This window comes from Seriola dumerili, unplaced genomic scaffold, assembly GCF_002260705.1.
Source record: "Seriola dumerili isolate Sdu_G_001 unplaced genomic scaffold, Sdu_1.0 BDQW01000312.1, whole genome shotgun sequence".
Classification (NCBI taxonomy): domain Eukaryota; kingdom Metazoa; phylum Chordata; class Actinopteri; order Carangiformes; family Carangidae; genus Seriola; species Seriola dumerili.
Genome location: NW_019174567.1, coordinates 535,147 through 558,484, shown reverse-complemented (window position 1 = coordinate 558,484; position 23,338 = coordinate 535,147). Strand labels below are relative to the sequence as shown.

At 42.0% G+C, this 23,338-nt stretch overlaps 3 protein-coding genes and 1 long non-coding RNA gene across 6 annotated transcripts; all 4 read right to left on the bottom strand.

Annotated features, from left to right (window-relative positions):
• Positions 1 to 6: 6 nt before the first annotated feature.
• Positions 7 to 2,453, bottom strand: LOC111231694. The gene is made up of 7 exons (XM_022758913.1): positions 2,285 to 2,453; positions 1,414 to 1,743; positions 1,008 to 1,289; positions 854 to 886; positions 315 to 416; positions 196 to 224; positions 7 to 90 (listed from the first exon to the last, which is right to left on the bottom strand). The coding sequence occupies exons 1-7, from the start codon at positions 2,352 to 2,354 to the stop codon at positions 7 to 9; spliced, it is 930 nt and encodes a 309-aa protein (XP_022614634.1). The 5' UTR covers positions 2,355 to 2,453.
• A 2,236-nt stretch (positions 2,454 to 4,689) lies between these two features.
• LOC111231682 lies at positions 4,690 to 7,466 on the bottom strand. 3 transcript variants are annotated; one of them, XM_022758896.1, is made up of 8 exons: positions 7,298 to 7,466; positions 6,427 to 6,756; positions 6,020 to 6,301; positions 5,866 to 5,898; positions 5,327 to 5,428; positions 5,208 to 5,236; positions 5,046 to 5,102; positions 4,690 to 4,871 (listed from the first exon to the last, which is right to left on the bottom strand). In XM_022758896.1, exons 1-8 carry the CDS (start codon positions 7,365 to 7,367, stop codon positions 4,809 to 4,811), a joined length of 966 nt encoding a protein of 321 aa, XP_022614617.1. In that variant the 5' UTR covers positions 7,368 to 7,466; the 3' UTR covers positions 4,690 to 4,808. The 3 variants fall into 3 exon arrangements, with proteins under 3 accessions (XP_022614617.1, XP_022614618.1, XP_022614619.1); XM_022758897.1 differs by having other exon boundaries at positions 6,427 to 6,753; XM_022758898.1 differs by lacking the exon at positions 5,866 to 5,898.
• Positions 7,467 to 14,955: 7,489 nt separating this feature from the next.
• LOC111231676 lies at positions 14,956 to 18,322 on the bottom strand. The gene is made up of 8 exons (XM_022758886.1): positions 18,294 to 18,322; positions 17,884 to 18,168; positions 17,599 to 17,703; positions 17,440 to 17,526; positions 17,311 to 17,354; positions 17,000 to 17,056; positions 16,593 to 16,658; positions 14,956 to 15,454 (listed from the first exon to the last, which is right to left on the bottom strand). Coding segments are annotated over exons 1-8 (783 nt in total). The 5' UTR covers positions 18,295 to 18,322; the 3' UTR covers positions 14,956 to 15,316.
• A 2,549-nt stretch (positions 18,323 to 20,871) lies between these two features.
• On the bottom strand, positions 20,872 to 22,264 carry LOC111231675. The gene is made up of 3 exons (XR_002665506.1): positions 22,199 to 22,264; positions 20,987 to 21,073; positions 20,872 to 20,905 (listed from the first exon to the last, which is right to left on the bottom strand). It is a non-coding gene; the product is annotated as an uncharacterized LOC111231675 (long non-coding RNA).
• Between the last annotated feature and the right edge of the window lie 1,074 nt (positions 22,265 to 23,338).

Sequence of the window (23,338 nt, the reverse complement as noted above, 5' to 3'; positions counted from 1 at the left end):
GCACCATCAGTTCCTGTCTGATCTGATCTTTACCTGACTGGCTGCTGCACCTGAACGCATCACTGTTGTGCTTCTCACTGAGTCTGAGACCTGCACAGACACAAACAGTGAGACATTAACAGCCACGTATCACAGTCACATGAACAGTTAGCAGCAGCATTTTAAAATGAGGATGGTTTCTGGTTCTCTACTCACAGTGTTGCATTCAGGTGCTCTCTGGTTCCCTGGAAAATAAAGCACAGAGTAACACTTCACCTCTGAACTCACAGGTTGTGTGGATCAGCCTGAACTCATGTTGGAGCGGATGTTCTCACCTCGAGCTCTGACGAGGAGAACAGTGATCACAGTGATGAGGAGGAGTTCAGCCACACGCATCAGCAACATGATGAAGGTCAGAGCAGAACAATCTGTAGCAGCTGTGGAGAACACATGAGCACAAACAGGTTTTTTACATTAGAAGGGCAGATTTCTAAAAAACAAAGGAGCAGGTTTGTGTGTGAGCCGTGGAAATAAAATCCAAACAACAGAAGATGAATCGAAGATGATCAAGCTGCACACGAGTTTCTCATGAAACAAAGGTCAGAAAAACATCTTCATCTACACCAACAACCTCACAGGAAATGTCAGGAGAGTTTGCAAAGACCAGGAGAACCACACAACGATAAGAATCTGCAAACACTGCTCTGATACTGAATGTAGAGCTTTAAACACGTCTTCACTATTGACCCAGTCTAGTTGTACAAGTGTGTAAATCCAGTTTTCTGACCCAACCTCATGTCAGATACTAAAACTAAAGAGATTACACAACACTGACACAGTGGAGAGAGAGCTGTGTAAGATGTGAAGTCTCTACCTTGATGAGTTGTTCCGTTTCCATTTGGTACAACTGAATGTGAAATTAGACAAAAACAGAAACAACAAAGGAGAAAATGTGTAAAGTTTTCCATCTGCAGCAACAGAAGAAGATGATGTCGTCTGTAAAATTCAAATCCATCAAATAAACAAACCTGTTTTCTCTCCTGAGGACTGAGGGATGAAGGTAAACAGCAGCCGTTCCTTTCCGTTTATATCTGTCACTTCACACTTGAATGACTCCTGATACTTTGACTTGTGATGAAGATGAGCAGTGTTAAATGACACACGGGCTGAGCAGGTACGAGGTGTTGACTCTATGTTGATGCAATCATCCTTAATACCCTCATACAGCCACTGCACTAGGTATCCACAGTGGCCATATGCCGACACTGAGCAGAGCAAGACGACCATATCACCGTCCTTCTGTTCAGTCACTGGTGAAGACGGAGACATTGAGGGACAAAGACAACAAGAGAGAAATGAACCTCATCACTGTAATAATCATCATGATTGTAAAGTTTAGTGTTTTAAAACAGACAGTTTGATGTAAATACTCACTGGAAACAACAGACAGATCAACCACAGAGTCTGAACCTTGTTGTTGTCCTGACTTGTCAAACTGTCTGCAGCCGTAACGACCAGCATCCTCACGTGTGACGTTCTTTAGAACCAGAGAACAGTTCTCTGTCAGACTCAGTCTGTCTGATTTACTCTTGGCGTTCTCACCAATCTTCCCCAGAACAACCAGCTCTACTGATGCAGAAGTTGAACTGAAGGTCCAGGTCGTAGCGTCACATTTATCCTGATCATGTCTGGCATTTTTACAAGGCAGAGCGGCTTCATCTCCGACAACTCTGACAAAGAAGGAATCTTGTCCTGTGACAGCTGCTGAGAAGACGAGAGAGAAACATGAGAAAACTAGAACCACATGCTCGTGGTCGTATCCCTCCGCCACTCAGACTAGTTCCAGGTCACTTCCTGTTTATCCACAGTCAGATAAGATATGAACCAAGTGTGACATTTTGTCAGTGAGCTCTAATGTGTCACATTCATCCACCACCTCCTCCTGACGTGGACTTTGTCTCTCTTTATACTACGTCACTACGTCCCTTTGCTCCTGTCATCATTACTAGATATCACCTAGCAACAAAACCTAAATATGATGTCATAATAACCTGCTGCACAAACGACCTGGGGTGAACTGGACCTCCATCGTCTCAGAGCGGGACTGTTGTCTTTACAGTCAGTGTGATGTCAGAGACAAATACAACTGAACTTTGTAAATGCATCTTATCCTTGATTTAAGACTCCATTAAACTCTGTTCACATCAAACAACACACTCAGCTGTTTTACGACTGTAGTTACTGAAGCACCACTAGTCAAGTTTTCTACTGTTTCTTTATCTGTGTGTGTTATATGTGTCCTTACCTGTGAACTGAAGCCCCAGCATCACAAACAAAGACATTTTAATCCATTTAGTCCATTTGAGTTCAACCATCGTGCTCCTGTCTCCTTCTCACACCTTCGACTGAGAGAACAAATGAGCTGAGGCTTCTTTAGGAGGCGTTCACTTCCCTGTTTTAGTGAAGTGTCACTTCCTTACAACGACTTGAGTCCTTTTTTCCATCTTTCAGCCGATTCATTCATTCAGATGTTTTCACAACTTAGCATCTGACTTTGCTGTCAAACATTAGAAACATTGATATGAGCTGATTTCACCAGTTTTCATTCAACACTTGATTTTAAACTTTGGCCCATGATGTTTACATCATCCTGAAAAGAGGAAGGTTGAGGAAGGAGTTATAGATGTAGCTGTGCAACTGTTGTCCCCGCAACACAACTGAGTAAGAGTTCATGGTAATGTTTGACATCACACATAAATGCAGAAGTAAGTCAAACACGTCGCCCTCCAGTCGCCTGCAGCTGATGGTACAAGACAGTGCTACTAGGAAACTGAGAACTAAAGAGGAACTATTTCAACATGTGTGTGTGAACAGAAGCAGCACAGCTCTCAAAGTTTTACCATCTGGACTCAAGTGGAAAACTAAAGTCCTCCCTGGAGGTTTTTGGGGCGTCACTCTCTGAGGCCTCATCAGTGATAAACAATCATGATCATTTAACCTCTGTGAACTGTGAAGAGCCTTATAGTAGCTCGACAGTTGTCAGTCATAGACCATATTCACACAGCGGCCATTTTCCTCTGACGTCACAGTCAGGGTGGAAAGCTCAAATGCTGTCAGTTGTACTGCTGTGTCCCAGGTTACAAGTCATACAACAACTAACGTTAGCATTTAACCACTTCTTAGCTAACATTACCGTTTGATAGAGCTACATGATACAAGTGGAAAGAAATAAAGTCATTCTGAAATATTAACACAGATCTCAGACATGTTTAGTTCAGCCTGGAAGTGAAACACACTAGATGTAATCAAGCTAGCAATGTAACATTAGCTACCTTGCTATCTTTTCACCTGGTTAAGTTAGCAGTGAAGCACTTGCTCCGCTGTCAAATTACTGTATCATTGATGCAGGTTGATTATGAAAGTATATAACATTAGTTAATGTAAAGTTTACACAAGCCAGTGAATTAATTTGTAATCTGACAACTTTAGCAGCGCTAACATTGACATTTATGTTAATTGCAAACTTCACGTTTGCTAGCCTAGCATTAGCTTACAGTGTTTCCAGTGTGGATCAGTTTTTTCCTTCAACATCTGGAAAATTCATCTGCCCATTTATCAATGTGGTCAAAGGAAAGTGAATGTAAACATCAGAGGAAAATGGCTGCCCTGTGAATATGGTCTATTGTAAAGTCGCATGCTACATACACCTTCCAATCACACACATCCATATAAAAAGATGTGGATGTTCTGCCCGGTGTCTTTGCTGCTGCACCACTGTCTTCTTCCCTGAGGAACTTTGGACTTTAAAACTTCAGTTTTAATTTTGTTTGAAAGGATGAAAATGGTTCATCTGTCTAATTATACTGACAGATTATGCTGCGTTGCAAAGTTTGAGTTTGTGTGAGCAAGTAGAGTTTGAAAAGAAGAGGCCCAAGAATCAGTCCTTGGGGGACTCCATCTCATTTTTTTCTGCTTCTTGTCACCAACAGACACAAATTTTTTTCTGTCTTACAAACTGAATTTGAACCAAACTGGGAGAGTGCAAGAAATTTCAGTCGGAGACACAAAATCAAATAATGATAGTTTATAAGTTTGGAGAGTTAAAACAGCAACAGCTTCTATATCCGGAGTAATCCAGTTATACAGAGCTTCAAGAAGAACATCAATATCTATAGCAAAAACTGTAAAATGTTTGGTGCACTTGGACAAAACACTGTGTAAGAGGCAGATTATACAGTTTTCAGTTATAATAAAGAGTCTCTGTTCAGGCTGAAAACTCATTCAAAGCCACACTACAAAATTTACAAAAACACAATGGACAGCCATCGAAAACATGTTTACAGCAACGTTATGAATGACAATGAAGTCACTTCCTGTGAACACGAAGAATAAAAACTTTTTGTTTTATTTTCATTGTTTTGCCTACAGCTCTGACTGTCGGTGGCAAAGACGAATCACAATGAAAGGAAATAAAGTTTCTGTCTCATCTTGTTTTTGGATTGTTTGTCCGTCTCATTCTCTTGGACACAAAATCTCAATTACACTTTTAAGGAATAACTTCAAATTTGGCAGAAACATTCACTTGGATTCAAGGATGAACTGATTACGTTTTAGTGGCTAAAGGTCAAAGGTCACCATGACCTCACAAAACACTTTTTAGCCATTACTCAAGACTTTACAGCAATTATGACAAATTTTCACACAATGGTTCATATTTTCTCTGACTCTGGATAAACAGGAAGTGACCTGGAACTGAGTGGTGGAGGGATACGACCACGAGGAGGTGGCTCTAGTTTCTGATGAGTTGATGTTGATGTGGAAGTTGTTGATCAGTGAAGTGTGACAGAGTTTTCATAGTTCACTGCACCATCATCTTCATCATCATTGTTCACCTGTGAAAAACAACACAAAATAACAGAACAAATAAATGTTAATAAATTTAAAACTACCCAGACTCCCAGAGTTCCCTCCCAGCTGACTGTTGATGTGTTGAAACTGAACACAGTTCACAGCTGATTCAGCTGAACCTGAACGCACCATCAGTTCCTGTCTGATCTGATCTTTACCTGACTGGCTGCTGCACCTGAACGCATCACTGTTGTGCTTCTCACTGAGTCTGAGACCTGCACAGACACAAACAGTGAGACATTAACAGCCACGTATCACAGTCACATGAACAGTTAGCAGCAGCATTTTAAAATGAGGATGGTTTCTGGTTCTCTACTCACAGTGTTGCATTCAGGTGCTCTCTGGTTCCCTGGAAAATAAAGCACAGAGTAACACTTCACCTCTGAACTCACAGGTTGTGTGGATCAGCCTGAACTCATGTTGGAGCGGATGTTCTCACCTCGAGCTCTGACGAGGAGAACAGTGATCACAGTGATGAGGAGGAGTTCAGCCACACGCATCAGCAACATGATGAAGGTCAGAGCAGAACAATCTGTAGCAGCTGTGGAGAACACATGAGCACAAACAGGTTTTTTACATTAGAAGGGCAGATTTCTAAAAAACAAAGGAGCAGGTTTGTGTGTGAGCTGTGGAAATAAAATCCAAACAACAGAAGATGAATCGAAGATGATCAAGCTGCACACGAGTTTCTCATGAAACAAAGGTCAGAAAAACATCTTCATCTACACCAACAACCTCACAGGAAATGTCAGGAGAGTTTGCAAAGACCAGGAGAACCACACAACGATAAGAATCTGCAAACACTGCTCTGATACTGAATGTAGAGCTTTAAACACGTCTTCACTATTGACCCAGTCTAGTTGTACAAGTGTGTAAATCCAGTTTTCTGACCCAACCTCATGTCAGATACTAAAACTAAAGAGATTACACAACACTGACACAGTGGAGAGAGAGCTGTGTAAGATGTGAAGTCTCTACCTTGATGAGTTGTTCCGTTTCCATTTGGTACAACTGAATGTGAAATTAGACAAAAACAGAAACAACAAAGGAGAAAATGTGTAAAGTTTTCCATCTGCAGCAACAGAAGAAGATGATGTCGTCTGTAAAATTCAAATCCATCAAATAAACAAACCTGTTTTCTCTCCTGAGGACTGAGGGATGAAGGTAAACAGCAGCCGTTCCTTTCCGTTTATATCTCTCACTTCACACTTGAATGACTCCTGATACTTTGACTTGTGATGAAGATGAGCAGTGTTAAATGACACACGGGCTGAGCAGGTACGAGGTGTTGACTCTATGTTGATGCAATCATCCTTAATACCCTCATACAGCCACTGCACTAGGTATCCACAGTGGCCATATGCCGACACTGAGCAGAGCAAGACGACCATATCACCGTCCTTCTGTTCAGTCACTGGTGAAGACAGAGACATTGAGGGACAAAGACAACAAGAGAGAAATGAACCTCATCACTGTAATAATCATCATGATTGTAAAGTTTCAGAGTTTTAAAACAGACAGTTTGATGTAAATACTCACTGGAAACAACAGACAGATCAACCACAGAGTCTGAACCTTGTTGTTGTCCTGACTTGTCAAACTGTCTGCAGCCGTAACGACCAGCATCCTCACGTGTGACGTTCTTTAGAACCAGAGAACAGTTCTCTGTCAGACTCAGTCTGTCTGATTTACTCTTGGCGTTCTCACCAATCTTCCCCAGAACAACCAGCTCTACTGATGCAGAAGTTGAACTGAAGGTCCAGGTCGTAGCGTCACATTTATCCTGATCATGTCTGGCATTTTTACAAGGCAGAGCGGCTTCATCTCCGACAACTCTGACAAAGAAGGAATCTTGTCCTGTGACAGCTGCTGAGAAGACGAGAGAGAAACATGAGAAAACTAGAACCACATGCTCGTGGTCGTATCCCTCCGCCACTCAGACTAGTTCCAGGTCACTTCCTGTTTATCCACAGTCAGATAAGATATGAACCAAGTGTGACATTTTGTCAGTGAGCTCTAATGTGTCACATTCATCCACCACCTCCTCCTGACGTGGACTTTGTCTCTCTTTATACTACGTCACTACGTCCCTTTGCTCCTGTCATCATTACTAGATATCACCTAGCAACAAAACCTAAATATGATGTCATAATAACCTGCTGCACAAACGACCTGGGGTGAACTGGACCTCCATCGTCTCAGAGCGGGACTGTTGTCTTTACAGTCAGTGTGATGTCAGAGACAAATACAACTGAACTTTGTAAATGCATCTTATCCTTGATTTAAGACTCCATTAAACTCTGTTCACATCAAACAACACACTCAGCTGTTTTACGACTGTAGTTACTGAAGCACCACTAGTCAAGTTTTCTACTGTTTCTTTATCTGTGTGTGTTATATGTGTCCTTACCTGTGAACTGAAGCCCCAGCATCACAAACAAAGACATTTTAATCCATTTAGTCCATTTGAGTTCAACCATCGTGCTCCTGTCTCCTTCTCACACCTTCGACTGAGAGAACAAATGAGCTGAGGCTTCTTTAGGAGGCGTTCACTTCCCTGTTTTAGTGAAGTGTCACTTCCTTACAACGACTTGAGTCCTTTTTTCCATCTTTCAGCCGATTCATTCATTCAGATGTTTTCACAACTTAGCATCTGACTTTGCTGTCAAACATTAGAAACATTGATATGAGCTGATTTCACCAGTTTTCATTCAACACTTGATTTTAAACTTTGGCCCATGATGTTTACATCATCCTGGAAAGAGGAAGGTTGAGGAAGGAGTTATAGATGTAGCTGTGCAACTGTTGTTGTCCCCGCAACACAACTGAGTAAGAGTTCATGGTAATGTTTGACATCACACATAAATGCAGAAGTAAGTCAAACACGTCGCCCTCCAGTCGCCTGCAGCTGATGGTACAAGACAGTGCTACTAGGAAACTGAGAACTAAAGAGGAACTATTTCAACATGTGTGTGTGAACAGAAGCAGCACAGCTCTCAAAGTTTTACCATCTGGACTCAAGTGGAAAACTAAAGTCCTCCCTGGAGGTTTTTGGGGCGTCACTCTCTGAGGCCTCATCAGTGATAAACAATCATGATCATTTAACCTCTGTGAACTGTGAAGAGCCTTATTCAACAGTTAGTTCTGACCAAGTAATCTGATTGGTGGAGAGTCATTCCATGAGGCTGATGTAAAGTATAACAGCACTGGAAGGAGCCTTCAAAATGGGACAGTCTAGTCGCATCACTGTGACTCAAACGGGTCTCATGTGCAGCGTCTGAAGGATGAACCGTTAAAACCTCAAGTTTTTTTGAAAAACGTTACATGTTGTCCGGGTTGCTAAGCAACAGGAGCTACGACAGCTAGTGACACGCAGAGGAAATCCTCCGTAGACCACCGAATGGCGGCTACAGAGGACCACACCTCCGCGTCCTCCGGAGGACGTGACCCTGAACTGAGACACAGGTGTAGTCATGACGACCAGTGGGTCATAATGACCTGCCGCACATACGACCTATAGGCTCGTTTGTTACAGGAGGGCAGATGTTAGACCTGGTGGAGCTTTTGTGTATCATTTCATCTGGTTGCCTCCATGAAGTGTATTTATTCTTTTTGTACATTGTTGAACAGTTACAGACAGATATTGCAATGATGGGTTTTTTATAGATATTGCAGCAATATTGTTCTTCTTCTTCTTTTGACCATGATAATAGTGAAATCTGACATCCTGACAGCCCTACACATTATACTGTTGATTGTCTTGTTTTAATCATTGTTTTGTAACATATATAATATATAGGAGTGATGTCTCTTAGAAATGAAATGGTTACTGGTTAGTAGACGGCGGACGGTTAGTAGTAGAAATAGTTTGTTAGTATTACTGTTTTATTACTATAACCATGGTCGATTACCATGATTAATTAATGTGGTTAGTATAACTCATGTTAGGTTCTGTAAGGCATCAAACAGCAACCGTCTCCCAGACACATGCACAGAGCGTCAGCAAAAACACAGCGGAACGCAGCCGTGCTCCTCCGGAGATTTTTCAACCTTCTTACACATTTTCCCACCAAAATCAGAGGGTAAAGGCGGGTTTTTTAAACGCCGTTAAACCCACTTAAAAAGGTGAAAGTGTTGGTAAATATTTATTTGTAGTTTCCATGAAGAAACTTGGTGAAAGTTATTATTGTCTGAACATTTTCAGCACATTTTAAAAATACTGCGATAATACTGATAACCGTGATAAATGTGGTCACTATAATCCTGGTGTTAAATTATCAAACAGTTTCATCTCTGCAGCCACTTAAAGGCAACTTTACACTGTGATCTTGGGCTGCCTGAGGCGAAGGTCGACAATCCTGACAGAAATGTTTAGATTAGACTAAGACACACTTCACCATGAGCTTGTTCACAATGTGACGTGCAGTCAACTTACTCAGTAGTCGTTGCTGCTGCGCAGTCTGACGGGGCAGTGAATGCATCCTCCTCTTCAGCACCACGGACAGCGACGAGCACCTCCTCACAGATCCTGGGACAGGTGTTGGCACCTTGTTCTTGATGTACCAGGTGGTGGTGGTGGTGGGGTGGGGGGGTGTCTGAAGGAAGTAGCGAATCAGAGAACAGAAAACATGCAAGCCTGTGACTGAGAAAACATGTCAGTGCCTGGATGAATGGGATGAAGTGGGAGGAGGGTAAATCATCTGCAAAGTATCTCCCCCAGTGTTAAAATAAATATTACACCATCACCTCACACACACACAGAAAACCCACTTCCTTTCTCAGTAACAAGTTCTAGAAATGACACAATGGTGAGCAAGTGATGCCCATCTAAAAAAAGAGAACAGCTCTATACTTAGGAAGCGTTTGGCGCTGAACTGTGACAGAGACTGACAGCAGGATGTCTGGGTTCAGAGCGATTGAAAAGGCATTATTTCTGAAGCTGCTGCTTCTTTTCACAGGTAAGGCAATATCTGAATATGTTTTACAGCAAGTTGTTCCATTTTGTTTGAAGATGTCGATCTAAACTCTTAGAGGTTTTTTTGTTGTTGTGAGTTTTCTTCGTTTTTTCTCTCATTTCATCCAAAGCAGTAAATGGACAGGATTTCTCCTCCTTCACTGTTAGAGTGGGAGACGAAGTCACTCTGCCTTGTGAAACTGCGACAGACGATCAGGTTAAATGTGACAGTGCGACCTGGATCTTCACACACTCGCTGCACCCAGAGATAGAGCTGGTTTTACTGGGGAAGACTGGCCAAGAAGCCAGATCTAAATCAGACAGACTGAGTGTTACACAGAACTGTTCTCTGGTTCTGAAGAAGGCCTCAGGTTGAGGATGTTGGTCTTTACACCTGCAGGCAGTTTAAATCAGGAGGACAACAAGCTCCAGAAGTTCTGGTTGATCTGTCTGTTGTCACCAGTGAGTATTTACATCAAACTGTCTGTCAGAACCAAACACTGAAACATCACAGTCATTATGATTCTTACAGCGATGACTCTTTCTCTCACCATCTTCACCAGCGACCGAACAGAAGGTCGACGATGAGGTCGTCCTCTTCTGCTCAGTGTTCACATCTGAACGACGCACAGTGAAGTGGCTGTTCAGTCGTAACGACGTGGATAAAGATCTTCGTGGGAACGTCACAGTCTCACTGTTTCGCCACTGTGGAGTTTATGACTCGGCATCACGTTCACGAGTCCAACCATCATCAGCTCTTCAAGTGTGAAGTGACGAATAGAAACAGAGGGAACGTGCAGCTGTTTGCCTTCAGTCATCAGGTGAGCGGATTAAAATCACCTCATCACAACGTGAACAATAAGAAACTATGTTTAATTAATGGATTTAATGTTTTAACATTTGGTGAAAAACGTATATTTTGACATCCGTGTTTTGACACGTTTAAATTTGGCTGCTACCACTTCATCAATTTCTGAGGGGGGACCCCGGACTAATCATTTCAAGAGAAGAAAAGTCTCTATGAGTAGAAGTTGGGAATATTGATATTATTAATATCTGCATTTTTATAGGCAACTACTTATTGAGAAAAATGTAACTTCAATAACTGATCAGAATTGACGTGTCAACATGGACGACGAAATAAATGTTTTGGACCAATCTGCGTTCCATATCATCGTTTCTTTTTTATTCCAAACAAATTGTAAATACAATATATTTTCCCACCAAACAATGTGTTTTCTTGGTTTCGTTAGTCAAGGTGAGGACCTGAGGAAAAATACAACTTCACAAGGATTCAAAGTGAAAAAGCAGCTTAGTTCCTGCAGAGGGAGCAGTAGTACTTCCTGCACATTTCCCAACTCCACAAAAAAAGAACTGTATCTTGTCTAACTGTCAATTTTTAAACATTGGTTTTTAATGTTAATTATTGCTGATGCATTTGCTAATTAGTAATTAGTAATTAGGGTTAGAAAACTGGATTTACACACTTGTACAACTACATTAGGTTGTGTAAGTGAAGACGTGAGTTTAAAGCTTTACATTCAGTATCAGAGCAGTGAGCAATTTTGGAAAGAAACAAATCATGATTTCAGTTTTGTTTCATGAGAAACTCGTGTGCAGCTTGATCATCTTCGATTCATCTTCTGTTGTTTGGATTTTATTTCCACAGCTCACACACAAACCTGCTCCTTTGTTTTTTAGAAATCTGCCCTTCTAATGTAAAAAACCTGTTTGTGCTCATGTGTTCTCCACAGCTGCTACAGATTGTTCTGCTCTGACCTTCATCATGTTGCTGATGCGTGTGGCTGAACTCCTCCTCATCACTGTGATCACTGTTCTCCTCGTCAGAGCTCGAGGTGAGAACATCCGCTCCAACATGAGTTCAGGCTGATCCACACAACCTGTGAGTTCAGAGGTGAAGTGTTACTCTGTTATTTTGTGTTGTTTTTCACAGGTGAACAATGATGATGAAGATGATGGTGCAGTGAACTATGAAAACTCTGTCACACTTCACTGATCAACAACTTCCACATCAACATCAACTCATCAGAAACTAGAACCACCTCCTCGTGGTCGCCTCCGCCACTCAGACTAGTTTCCAGTCAACTCTCCGTGTTTATCCAGAGTCAGAGACAATAATGAACCATTGTGTTGAAAGTTTGGTCATTAAATTGCTGTGAGTCTTTGAAGTAATAGGCTAAAAAGTGTTTTCGTGAGGTCGTGGTGACTTTAACCTTTAGCGCACTAAAATGACCTGAAAGCAAAGATGTGGGATTACCATATTAATATGAACTTATCATACATATATATTATATATATATATAATATTATATATACTGTATATATATATAAATATATAACCCTGGGCTGTTGTAGTCGGTGACTGTTTCCAGTTCAATCAACTGTTAATTACAACTTTCAATGCTGACATAATTTATTCAGTCCCAATGCAGGACGTCATGTCTCACACACACACACACACACACACACACACACACACACACACACACACACACACACACACACACACACACACACACAGCTCCCTTTTACAACAGGAATAAAAAGGACAATAAAAACGGAGGCATGAATGTTGAAATCAAAGTGATACATAAGTGACTTGTACATTACTGTTCAACATGTTTTCAATTCAATATTTTGATTAAAAATTCACATTTTCTGAAAGGTGGTTAAACATGGTTATTTGTTTGCTTTCAAGTTATAAATGAATAAAATATTTAATGTAAACCATGTCTTTTTAGAGAAACACATATGATTCATACCTATATTATTTTAATTTGGAGAAAACTGTTGTAATTTGGTGCAGTTTAATTTGCATATTATTGCCCCCCCCCCCCCACTCAGTTATTGAACACAGTAGATTATATTCTGATAGCACGACGAAAAGCAGAAGTGACGGCACAGTGGACTATATATGGAGAAGTGAGTGATTTCAGACACAGCCACTGTGTTTCTCAATCTAGGGTTCTCTAGGATTATTGATCATTTGTGATGTTTCACCAGTGACGTAGCAACATGCACACAAATATAAATCAACTGTTAATCAGTATTGACGCGCTAAACCTCGTCAACTCGGATTATCCACAGATTAACCGTTCAGTTCATTTTTCAGTAACTATGAGTTACTAATATTAATTCAGATTTACCAGGATCATAAACCAACAAGATGGCGAAGCTGACTCCCTACCTTTGAAGTGGTCCTGAAGCCCGATTGTCTGTCAATTCCTCCATTATTTATATTCCTTTAGTTCATAAGGGTCCGACGATGAAAAAAACAAAAGCACGTCTCGTCTCACGTTCCCGCCGTTTCCCTCCTTCCGGCTTCCAGGCAGTGGGTAGGCTTGTTTTCCTCCTCCAGTCCAGTTTGAAAAGGTGGATCGGGTCCATCATCTTCTTCTTGTTCAGGATCGGACTCTGGTTCAAAGTTATAAGGCAGAACCGACGCCATTGTAACAGCCACTACCGTTTGTTTAGAGCTGCGCGAGACAGCAAGACTTGGGCGGAACGTGAAGTTGCGGGGGAAAAGCCCAGTGTGCTGTGATTGGTCATCTTCCACGAGGGGGGGGGGGGGGGTGTTGGTGGGGTTCTTAAAGAGCCCTGACTGTAGTTTCAAACTGGAGTAAAGTATAAAAGAAATAACGTCTTTCTGAAACACTGAAACAAGTAAATCTATGTAAGTAGACACCAAGAATAACATGATGAATGTTAAAAATACGTCCTGTTTAATCACGTCTTCACACAATGACAATAAAGGATAAACATAAGGACAGATATCTGCATTAATGAGAAGGTGTACCTAATAAAGTGGCTACTGGCGGAATGTTTTAAGCACAGAAAGCAGAGATATAAAGGCAGAGTGATCGCTTCATCTTTTTACACACTAATGAACCTACTACACCCACTTCTGGACAATAAGCATTTTACAGCAATCCATCTTGGAAATGACTCTGCTGCTTCCCCCTCTCCCTCCAGATCTGTCCCCTCTAGATCTATCTGACAGATCTGTCCTCTCTGGATCTATCTGACGGATCTGTCCTCTCTGGATCTAACTGACGGATCTGTCCTCTCTGGATCTATCTGATGGATCTGTCCCCTCTGGGTCTATCTGACGGATCTGTCCTCTCTGGATCTATCTGACGGATCTGTCCTCTCTGGATCTATCTGACGGATCTGTCCTCTCTGGGTCTAACTGACGGATCTGTCCTCTCTGGATCTATCTGACGGATCTGTCCTCTCTGGATCTATCTGACGGATCTGTCCTCTCTGGATCTAACTGACGGATCTGTCCTCTCTGGATCTATCTGACGGATCTGTCCTCTCTGGGTCTATCTGACGGATCTGTCCTCTCTGGATCTATCTGACGGATCTGTCCTCTCTGGGTCTATCTGACGGATCTGTCCCCTCTGGGTCTAAGTGACGGATCTGTCCTCTCTGGGTCTAACTGACGGATCTGTCCCCTCTGTGTCTAACTGATGGATCTGTCCTCTCTGGATTTAACTGACGGATCTGTCCTCTCTGGATCTAACTGACGGATCTGTCCTCTCTGGATCTATCTGACGGATCTGTCCTCTCTGGATCTATCTGACGGATCTGTCCCCTCTGGATCTAACTGACGGATCTGTCCTCTCTGGATCTATCTGACGGATCTGTCCTCCCCGATCTAAGTGACGGATCTGTCCTCCCTGGATCTAACTGACGGATCTGTCCCCTCTGGGTCTAAGTGACGGATCTGTCCTCTCTGGGTCTAACTGACGGATCTGTCCCCTCTGTGTCTAACTGATGGATCTGTCCTCTCTGGATTTAACTGACGGATCTGTCCTCTCTGGATCTAACTGACGGATCTGTCCTCTCTGGATCTATCTGACGGATCTGTCCTCTCTGGGTCTATCTGACGGATCTGTCCTCTCTGGATCTATCTGACGGATCTGTCCTCTCTGGGTCTATCTGACGGATCTGTCCCCTCTGGGTCTAAGTGACGGATCTGTCCTCTCTGGGTCTAACTGACGGATCTGTCCCCTCTGTGTCTAACTGATGGATCTGTCCTCTCTGGATTTAACTGATGGATCTGTCCTCTCTGGATCTATCTGACGGATCTGTCCTCTCTGGATCTATCTGATGGATCTGTCCTCTCTGGATCTATCTGACAGATCTGTCCTCTCTGGATCTATCTGACGGATCTGTCCCCTCTGGATCTATCTGATAGATCTGTCCTCTCTGGATCTATCTGATGGATCTGTCCTCTCTGGGTCTAACTGACAGATCTGTCCCCTCTGGATCTATCTGACGGATCTGTCCTCTCTGGATCTAACTGACGGATCTGTCCCCTCTGGATCTATCTGACGGATCTGTCCTCTCTGGATCTATCTGACAGGTGAAGGTGGTGAAGACTCGTTCATTCTGAAACAACAACAAACATCCAAAGCTGGTGAAACGGTTCTCAGCTGCCGCGGCGTCTTATCTGTCTGTCTTGTTGACGTTGGCGTAGACGTCGCTGGGATCAGTGGAGGCTCCAGCAGAGGAGGAAGAAACCTTCACGGTGCTGTAGGTCACGGCATCGCCTTCATCATCATCGTCGTCGTCTCTGACTCGTACCTGAGAAGCAAGAGAGAGACAGCGTCACACATTCAGTGAATTACACACTTAATGTAGATGAAGTGAAATGTTCATTCTGCTGCAGCTTCCATCAGCTGATGAGACTGAACCGAGGCGAGCTGCAGATTCAGGTTTATTGATCTCACATACAAACAGATAACAGACACTTTAAAGACAAAATAAATGGACTTCAGGGTCTTTTTGCTTCAGACGGTTCCTCAATCAGCTCAAAGTGCTGATGCGGGACTTTCAGTCTGAATTGTTCATATTTTCCATGATTTACATGATTTATCATTTTAGTGCAAAAGGCAGAAAACTGAGTTGAAATAAAATCCTTTACATGTAAATAAACTGTTTTATAGTTTCATTTCTTACATATCTCTGCTGTGTTGTAAAATAATAGTTTTTACAACTCTGAGCTTCTCTATAATAATATTTGGATTGATAATGACTATAGATATGAACATTTTCACAGGTGCCTGTGTTATATTTCATATATCTTGCGTTCCAAGCTGTTTATAATCTGTCAGACTGAAAAAAGGATCCGATGCTGGTGAAATAGTGACGGTTTAAAATGTGTGTGACAGAAATAATACATCAACAAACATCAAAATGGACTCCAGAGGGTTGAGTTAAGATTTCCTTAAAAATAAAAGCAGTTGTACAAATCAGTCTTAAGTCTTCTCCTAATGGTTTCCTTAAAAGGTGTACTTCAGTATTTAAGGTTTTCTCCTCATCTTAGTCTCATACCTCAGGAATCACTGCAAGTCATAAAGGAGGAAACCTACAGGTTCCTGTGACTCTGAGTTTCTGGTGATAAATCCAGAAAATGAAAACATCCCAAGAGGAGAGGGAGAACTCAATGGAAACCCGTAACGATGAGGATTCGACATGACAGATTTAACTGGCAGTCAGCTCATGATTTGTCCGACCGTCTACAGTTGGACAGTGTTGTAATAAATCCTAATGTCAGATTCTCTCAGTCCTCATGAATTCTCCCTCACATCTTTCTCTGACCTCAGGACGTTCTCCATCGAGGTCGAAGAGTTTTTCTTTTTTAACTTTTTGTCCTCAGCCTTGTGTTTCTTCACTCACCACCATCACCAGTTCATCCAGTTCAACCAGTCAGACAGCTCACCTGGGCTCTACCGTTGGTCTTGGTGTAGCTGATGGAGGCGTAGGAAACCCCGTCGTCAGGATCAGCCTGCACAGTGAGGACAACATGAAGACGGCTCAGTGACAGTTAATGACTCACTCCTGTTGCCTTCATGTTTTTCTTTACTTCCTGTTTTTGTGTTTTGATCTCTGCTTTTTTAAGAGCTGTTTTCCTGACACTTCCTCCTCATGACTTTCTGCCTCAAGCTCCTCCGGTCTATTCTGGTGCAGCCCGGCTGCATCATCTTCCTTCCCCTTTCTTGTCACTTGCCAACGCAACTTCAACCCGGGAGTCACGTGTGCGTCTCAGACAGATACGACACATTTTAAAGGATGAATGCAGATCAACAGTGAGTGTGACTTTGTACTGGGTGTAGTGTGTGATCTCACCGTGTCCTGGCTGGTTCCTGGAGCCGACTGGGTCTCTGTAGGGTTTAATCCCTGTCCCTGCACGAACACAGTCTCGTTACAGTTCACACTTCTGTCACAAAATGTGTTGTAACTACGTCCTGGAGTCACTGCACCAGGTTCATGTGCAGGTGTGAGTATTTTTGATCTCTGGAAAGAGTCGGGCTCGCTGTCTCCTCCTGCTTTATGCTAAGCTAAGCTAATCGTGCAGACAGTGAATTAGCATATTTCCCATATCGTATCTACTCCTTTAAAATATTCTGTTTTGCATCAACTCAAAGAATCTGAAGTACCTGCTCTGCATTTTCCGCATGTTCGTCCTTCTGTGGTTTCCTCCCTAAGAGGAACAAAAGTCCAGTTGAGCTTCCACAGAGAAAACCGCTCCAGATCCTGTCAAAGGTTTGTTCTGTGAACGTTCTCACCTTTCGCTCTCTTCCATATGATCAGCGCCACGATGATTACCAAGAGTGCTGCCGAAGCCCCGGCCACAGCAGCGTATAACCGCCAGTCTGGGAAGAGGATGGAAATATTAGAAAACTAAACATTGTGGTTGCAGCTTTCTCTAAAGTCTGAGTCAGTACCTGGTTGTGTAGGTGACGTGTCACTGTGGTCAGGTGCTGCTGGGTCCATCCAGGAATTCTTCCTGTTTTCAGTTGTTGTTTGGACAGTTGTTGTCCTGTCCTCACCTGGACAAATGAAAGAACAAAACCCAACAAACGTCTGTGGTGAGGAAACGCTTCATCAGTTATCATCTGCAGGAGCTCAATGGAAAAGAACAATATCATCATGAACACATGAAATAAACTAAGTGAGTTTGTCATTCACATCAGATTAAGGTGATTATAAACAGCTCATCATACACTCACCTGGTTTCTCACCTGAGGACGGAGCACTGAAGGTAAACAGCTGCACTTTTCCTCTGAGACCATCAGTCACTTCACACTGAAACAACTCATGATACTTTGGCTTCTTGAGAAGAGAGGAAGGAAACGTGACAGTAGCTGAGCTCTTAGACTGTGATGTCTTTATGTCTGTGTTGCCTTCATCCACATTCTGACGCTCATGCAGCCACTTCACTGTGTGTGTGAGACCTGGAGCAGCTGATACAGAGCAGGTAAACTTCACCTCATCACCGTCCTTCTGTTCAGTCACTGGTGAAGACGGAGACATTGAGAGAGAAAGACAAGAGAGAAATGAACTTCATCACTGTAATAATCATCATGATTGTAAAGTTTCAGTGTTTTGTTCTAACACACAGTTTGATGTAAATACTCACTGGTAACAACAGACAGGTAAACCAGAGTGTATTGATCATATCCTGATCTAGACTGTTGACAGTCGTAGCGATCAGTGTCTCTGGCTGTGACCTTCTTCAGAACCAGAGAACAGTTCTCTGTCAGACTCAGTCTGTCTGATTTAGGGTTGGCATCTTTAACAATCTTCCCTTGTCTAACCAGGACTGTGTTTCTTGAGCCAATTAAGATCCAGTAAGTACTGTCACATTTAACCTGACCATTGAACACATATTTACAGGACATAGTGACGTCATCTCCATCTCTGACAAAGACGGAGGAGGAATATTGTCCCGTCACTTCTGTGGAGAAGATGAGAGAGAAACATGAACCAGAAACTGACTAAACAAATGTGTCCCATTGTTAGTTCACAAAACTCATCACATGAAAGTCAAACAGCAAATTGAACCGTCCTCATTAGATAAATGTAGTAATGTATCATCAGTGATATCAATAAAGTTTCGTTATACATCCTTACCTATGATCTGGAGCCCGAGTATCAGAAATAAAGACATTTTAATCCTGATTTCAGTCATCGTGTCTGAGTTTCTCTGTGTCTGAGAACTGATGTGTGTTTGAGAGAAATGAAGCCTCTCCTCCCTGTTTGTAGTGTCACTTCCTCATTCTCTCCCTCTGTCTCTCTCTCTCTCTCTCTCTGTCTGTCTCTCTCTCTGTCTCTCTCTCTCTCTGTCTCTCTCTCTGTCTGTCTCTCTCTGTCTCTCTCTCTCTCTGTCTGTCTCTCTCTCTGTCTCTCTCTCTCTCTGTCTCTCTCTCTCTCTCTCTGTCTGTCTCTCTCTCTCTCTCTCTCTCTTCTTCCGTGGGCAGAACGTATCAGCTTCTCACCTCTCCCTCCTGAACTTCTCAATTTGAGCAGCTAAAGTTTAGTTTTTTACTTTTACATGTTAAGAATTGTGTTAATTCTCTCATGCAAAGGCAGATTAATAATCCATTAACAATCATAATCAGCGGTCTAAGCACCAATCAGCAGAGGTCAGCTGTCACATCCTGTGAACCCCAGTGCAGGGTGACGTGTTGGGAAACGAGCTGTAGAGAGATTTCTTAACGTGCAGCAGCAGATGAGGAAGCTGTGGTTCGACTTGGACATGAAGGACACGAGCCGCTGGCTGCTGCTCTGACTGGACTGATGATGAAACTCCTGCTTCACAGGGAAATGAGAGAGACTTTAACAGACTGAGAGCTGAATGACTGTCTGATGGATCTGAGGGTGAAAGTCACAGAACCGACCAAAAGCACAAAACACTTCCGGTCCACTGCGGTGTTTCACCCTCAAAGTCTGAGTTCTGATTGTAATTATAATTCTTCATATGACGGGTTGGTGATGATATCAGAGAGACGGTCAGCTGTTGCTGTAAATGTCGCTGCGCTGATGAAAAACATCGTCTCAGAAACTCTTGAGCTCAGGGCAAGACCAGAAAAAAAGATCCAGAGTCCCGTCACTGGACTTACAGGTTTATTCTACAATAATCAATTAAACATAATGAACACATAATTAAACATATTTGAATTCAGCAAACATATAATCTGTTATTACAATAGTTCCTGAGTAAGATAAATAATAAGAATGAGGCAAAGTCAAAAGGCATTTACAAACACTTCAATGGAAACTCTGACAAATCCTTTCATCCATCAAAACACGAAGGTATGGAAGCCCGGAGAGGCAAGTTTTTGATTTGTTTTAAATAATGATTTCAGCCCAAAAGCCGGTGAAACACATGAGTATTACACGAAGAAAATCACGTGTCTCTGACGGCTTTTGTAAAATGTACATCTGTTTTTTGGTGTAAAGTACGGTGGCCCTGAAGCTCAACACACTGCAACTCAACAAAACACATGAAAACAGAAAAAACAAAAAGTATCTCAGAAAACATTTTGACAACACACCTGCTGCAAACACTCCCAACACAGCGGAGGCGTTTCCAGGGGGACACTAAAAAGTGACGAACCTGCCGGGACACGCTTGTTGTTCAACGCTTCGTGAAGTTAAAACCACTGAACATCAAGTGAACATGGAGGTATTCGCCTGTAAGACGTCCATGCAAGTGCGTCCCGTCCAGGCTCATCACTGTCTCTTCATGTTATGCCTTTATTCTGATAGAGACAGGAAAGTCAGGAAGTCAGAGGGGATGACTTGTGGCAGAGAACCACAGGTGGGACTCGAACCTGTGCCGCTGCGGTTAGGACTACACCTTCTTGGTACGCGCTCTAACAGGTGAAGATGTTTGCTTCAGGTGCAGCGTGTTGAGCTTCAGGGCCACCGTAGTTTTTAAAGGTTTTAAATGCTCGGGTAGTTGATGCTGACGTTGTTGATCAGTGGAGTCAAACGTTTTCATAGTTCACTTTGTCTTCATCTTCATCTTCATCTTCATCATTATGCGCCTGAGGGAACAAGTACATGTTTATTTTTCATTTTCATTATTTTATCTGCTTCTACTTTAATTGTAAAGTGTGTTGGTACCATGTTGCCATGGTGATCCTGCACTTTGAATCAAATGTATTGTTTGACTGAACTACCACAAAGACGGACGTTTGAATGTTCACTCACTCACATCGTCGTCGTCCGTCTGTGTTTTGTTGCCTGAAAAGTCGCAAAAGAGTCGAGTTTAGTTTCCACACTGTGAATCCAGGTTCATCCAAACTCATCCGTGAAAGTTCTCACCTTTAGATCTCGTCCATATGTCGACTGTCACGACACTCAGGATGAGCACGGTTAAACCCACAGACACGATAACAAGCCTCAGCCAACCTGGAAATGAAAGTAGAATAAAAACACTCAAACATTTTCTTCTTCTGTTTAAAATCCTGAAAACAAAAAGCAAAAAGCAAAAAACAAAAAGCAAAAAGCAAAAAACAGTTTTTTTTTATTGTCAGAATTAAAACACAAAAAACAAAAAACAAAAGAAAATTGGACGAAACATTTAAGGAGTTTTTTTTTTTTTTTTTAAACTAAAAATTAATAAAACAAACAAAAAACAACAAAAAGTGTTTTTATTGTCAGAATTAAAACATGAAAAACAAAAACATCAAATTAGAAGAAACTTTATTTTTCCTTGTTGAATTGAATAATGAAGAAAGGTAGTCATGTGGCATGGAAGTAAAGGTAAATATTTCAAAATAAAAGCCAAGAGGAACGAGTGGCCTTTCTATAAAGTGTAAAATTCTACAAACACAGACAGACAGATAAAGATCTTTTCATTTGCATTAAGACATGAAAAATGTGTCATCAGAAGTGTGTGATGTATTATTTACTTATATTATATACATATTAATAACCTGATCAACACTGTGTGGTCCTTCCCAGACAGTGTTGTCTACAGTGACCAGCAGAGGTCTCCACTGTCACCAGATCATTGTTCATCCTCTCATCAAATCACCTGATATTCTCCTCCATGATCGAGCTGCTGCTGCTTGTAGCCGACACTACAATCACATGGTGGACAAATCGATTGCCACAGCTGTATTGATCATGGTCATATCAGCAGCTTTTAGGCTATTGATTCAATCATTAAGAGCAAAGTAACCATAACTACATATACCGTGGCTGTTTTACACATTATTGACCTCTGAGGTCGAGTTTCAACATAAACAAGAAACATTCAAATTCGGTTCAGTTCTGTTTTTCACTTTTTTTCATTTTTAAAAGAAAAAGAAAACCTAAATAACTTGGTTTTGTTGTTTTTTTGGTTTTGAAATGAAAAAAACAAACTCGAACTAATCAATATTTCCACCCAGCCAAGTGTCAGTCTGATTACCAAGAGTGCTGCCGAAGCCCCGGCCACAGCAGCGTATAACCGCCAGTCTGGGAAGAGGATGGAAATATTAGAAAACTAAACGTTGTGGTTGCAGCTTTCTCTAAAGTCTGAGTCAGTACCTGGTTGTGTAGGTGACGTGTCACTGTGGTCAGGTGCTGCTGGGTCCATCCGGGAATTCTTCCTGTTTCAGTTGTTGTTTGGACAGTTGTTGTCCTGTCCTCACCTGGACAAATGAAAGAACAAAACCCAACAATTCAACATCAGATTAAAGGTGAATTAATAAACAGCTCATCATACACTCACCTGGTTTCTCACCTGAGGACGGAGCACTGAAGGTAAACAGCTGCACTTTTCTCTGAGACCATCAGTCACTTCACACTGAAACAACTCATGATACTTTGGCTTCTTGAGAAGAGAGGAAGGAAACGTGACAGTAGCTGAGCTCTTAGACTGTGATGTCTTTATGTCTGTGTTGCCTTCATCCACATTCTGACGCTCATGCAGCCACTTCACTGTGTGTGTGAGACCTGGAGCAGCTGATACAGAGCAGGTAAACTTCACCTCATCACCGTCCTTCTGTTCAGTCACTGGTGAAGACGGAGACATTGAGAGAGAAAGACAAGAGAGAAATGAACTTCATCACTGTAATAATCATCATGATTGTAAAGTTTCAGTGTTTTGTTCTAACAGACAGTTTGATGTAAATACTCACTGGTAACAACAGACAGATAAACCAGAGTGTATTGATCATGTTGTCCTGATCTAGACTGTTGACAGTCGTAGCGATCAGTGTCTCTGGCTGTGACCTTCTTCAGAACCAGAGAACAGTTCTCTGTCAGACTCAGTCTGTCTGATTTAGGGTTGGCATCTTTAACAATCTTCCCTTGTCTAACCAGGTGTGTGTTTCTTGAGCCAATTAAGATCCAGTTAGTCCTGTCACATTCATCCTGATCATTGAACACATATTTACAGGACATAGTGACGTCATCTCCATCTCTGACAAAGACGGAGGAGGAATATTGTCCCGTCACTTCTGTGGAGAAGATGAGAGAGAAAAATAAAATTGTATATTTACTCTGCATTCAGAAAGTATTCAGCTTCACCTTTATCACATGTTCTAGCCTTTCTGCAGCCTCATGATAAAAGTAAAAAAAATATAAAATATGAACCATTCATGTGAAATTCTGTCATAATAACTGTCTTGATTAAGGAAAAAGTGTTTTGTGAGGTCACTGTGAGCTTGACCTTTGACCTTTAGC

Coding starts and splice junctions, on each gene's coding strand:
- LOC111231676 (XM_022758886.1), bottom strand. Junction 17,704..17,883: donor GTCCTCAGGTGAGAAACCAG/GTGAGTGTATGA, acceptor TCATTTGTCCAG/GTGAGGACAGGACAACAACT. Junction 17,355..17,439: donor CATATGGAAGAGAGCGAAAG/GTGAGAACGTTC, acceptor TGTTCCTCTTAG/GGAGGAAACCACAGAAGGAC.
- LOC111231694 (XM_022758913.1), bottom strand. CDS start 2,354: ATGGTTGAACTCAAATGGACTAAATGGATTAAAATGTCTTTGTTTGTG. Junction 887..1,007: donor GTCCTCAGGAGAGAAAACAG/GTTTGTTTATTT, acceptor TTTCACATTCAG/TTGTACCAAATGGAAACGGA. Junction 225..314: donor TCTCCTCGTCAGAGCTCGAG/GTGAGAACATCC, acceptor TTTATTTTCCAG/GGAACCAGAGAGCACCTGAA.
- LOC111231682 (XM_022758896.1), bottom strand. CDS start 7,367: ATGGTTGAACTCAAATGGACTAAATGGATTAAAATGTCTTTGTTTGTG. Junction 5,237..5,326: donor TCTCCTCGTCAGAGCTCGAG/GTGAGAACATCC, acceptor TTTATTTTCCAG/GGAACCAGAGAGCACCTGAA. Junction 4,872..5,045: donor CAGGTGCAGCAGCCAGTCAG/GTAAAGATCAGA, acceptor TGTTTTTCACAG/GTGAACAATGATGATGAAGA.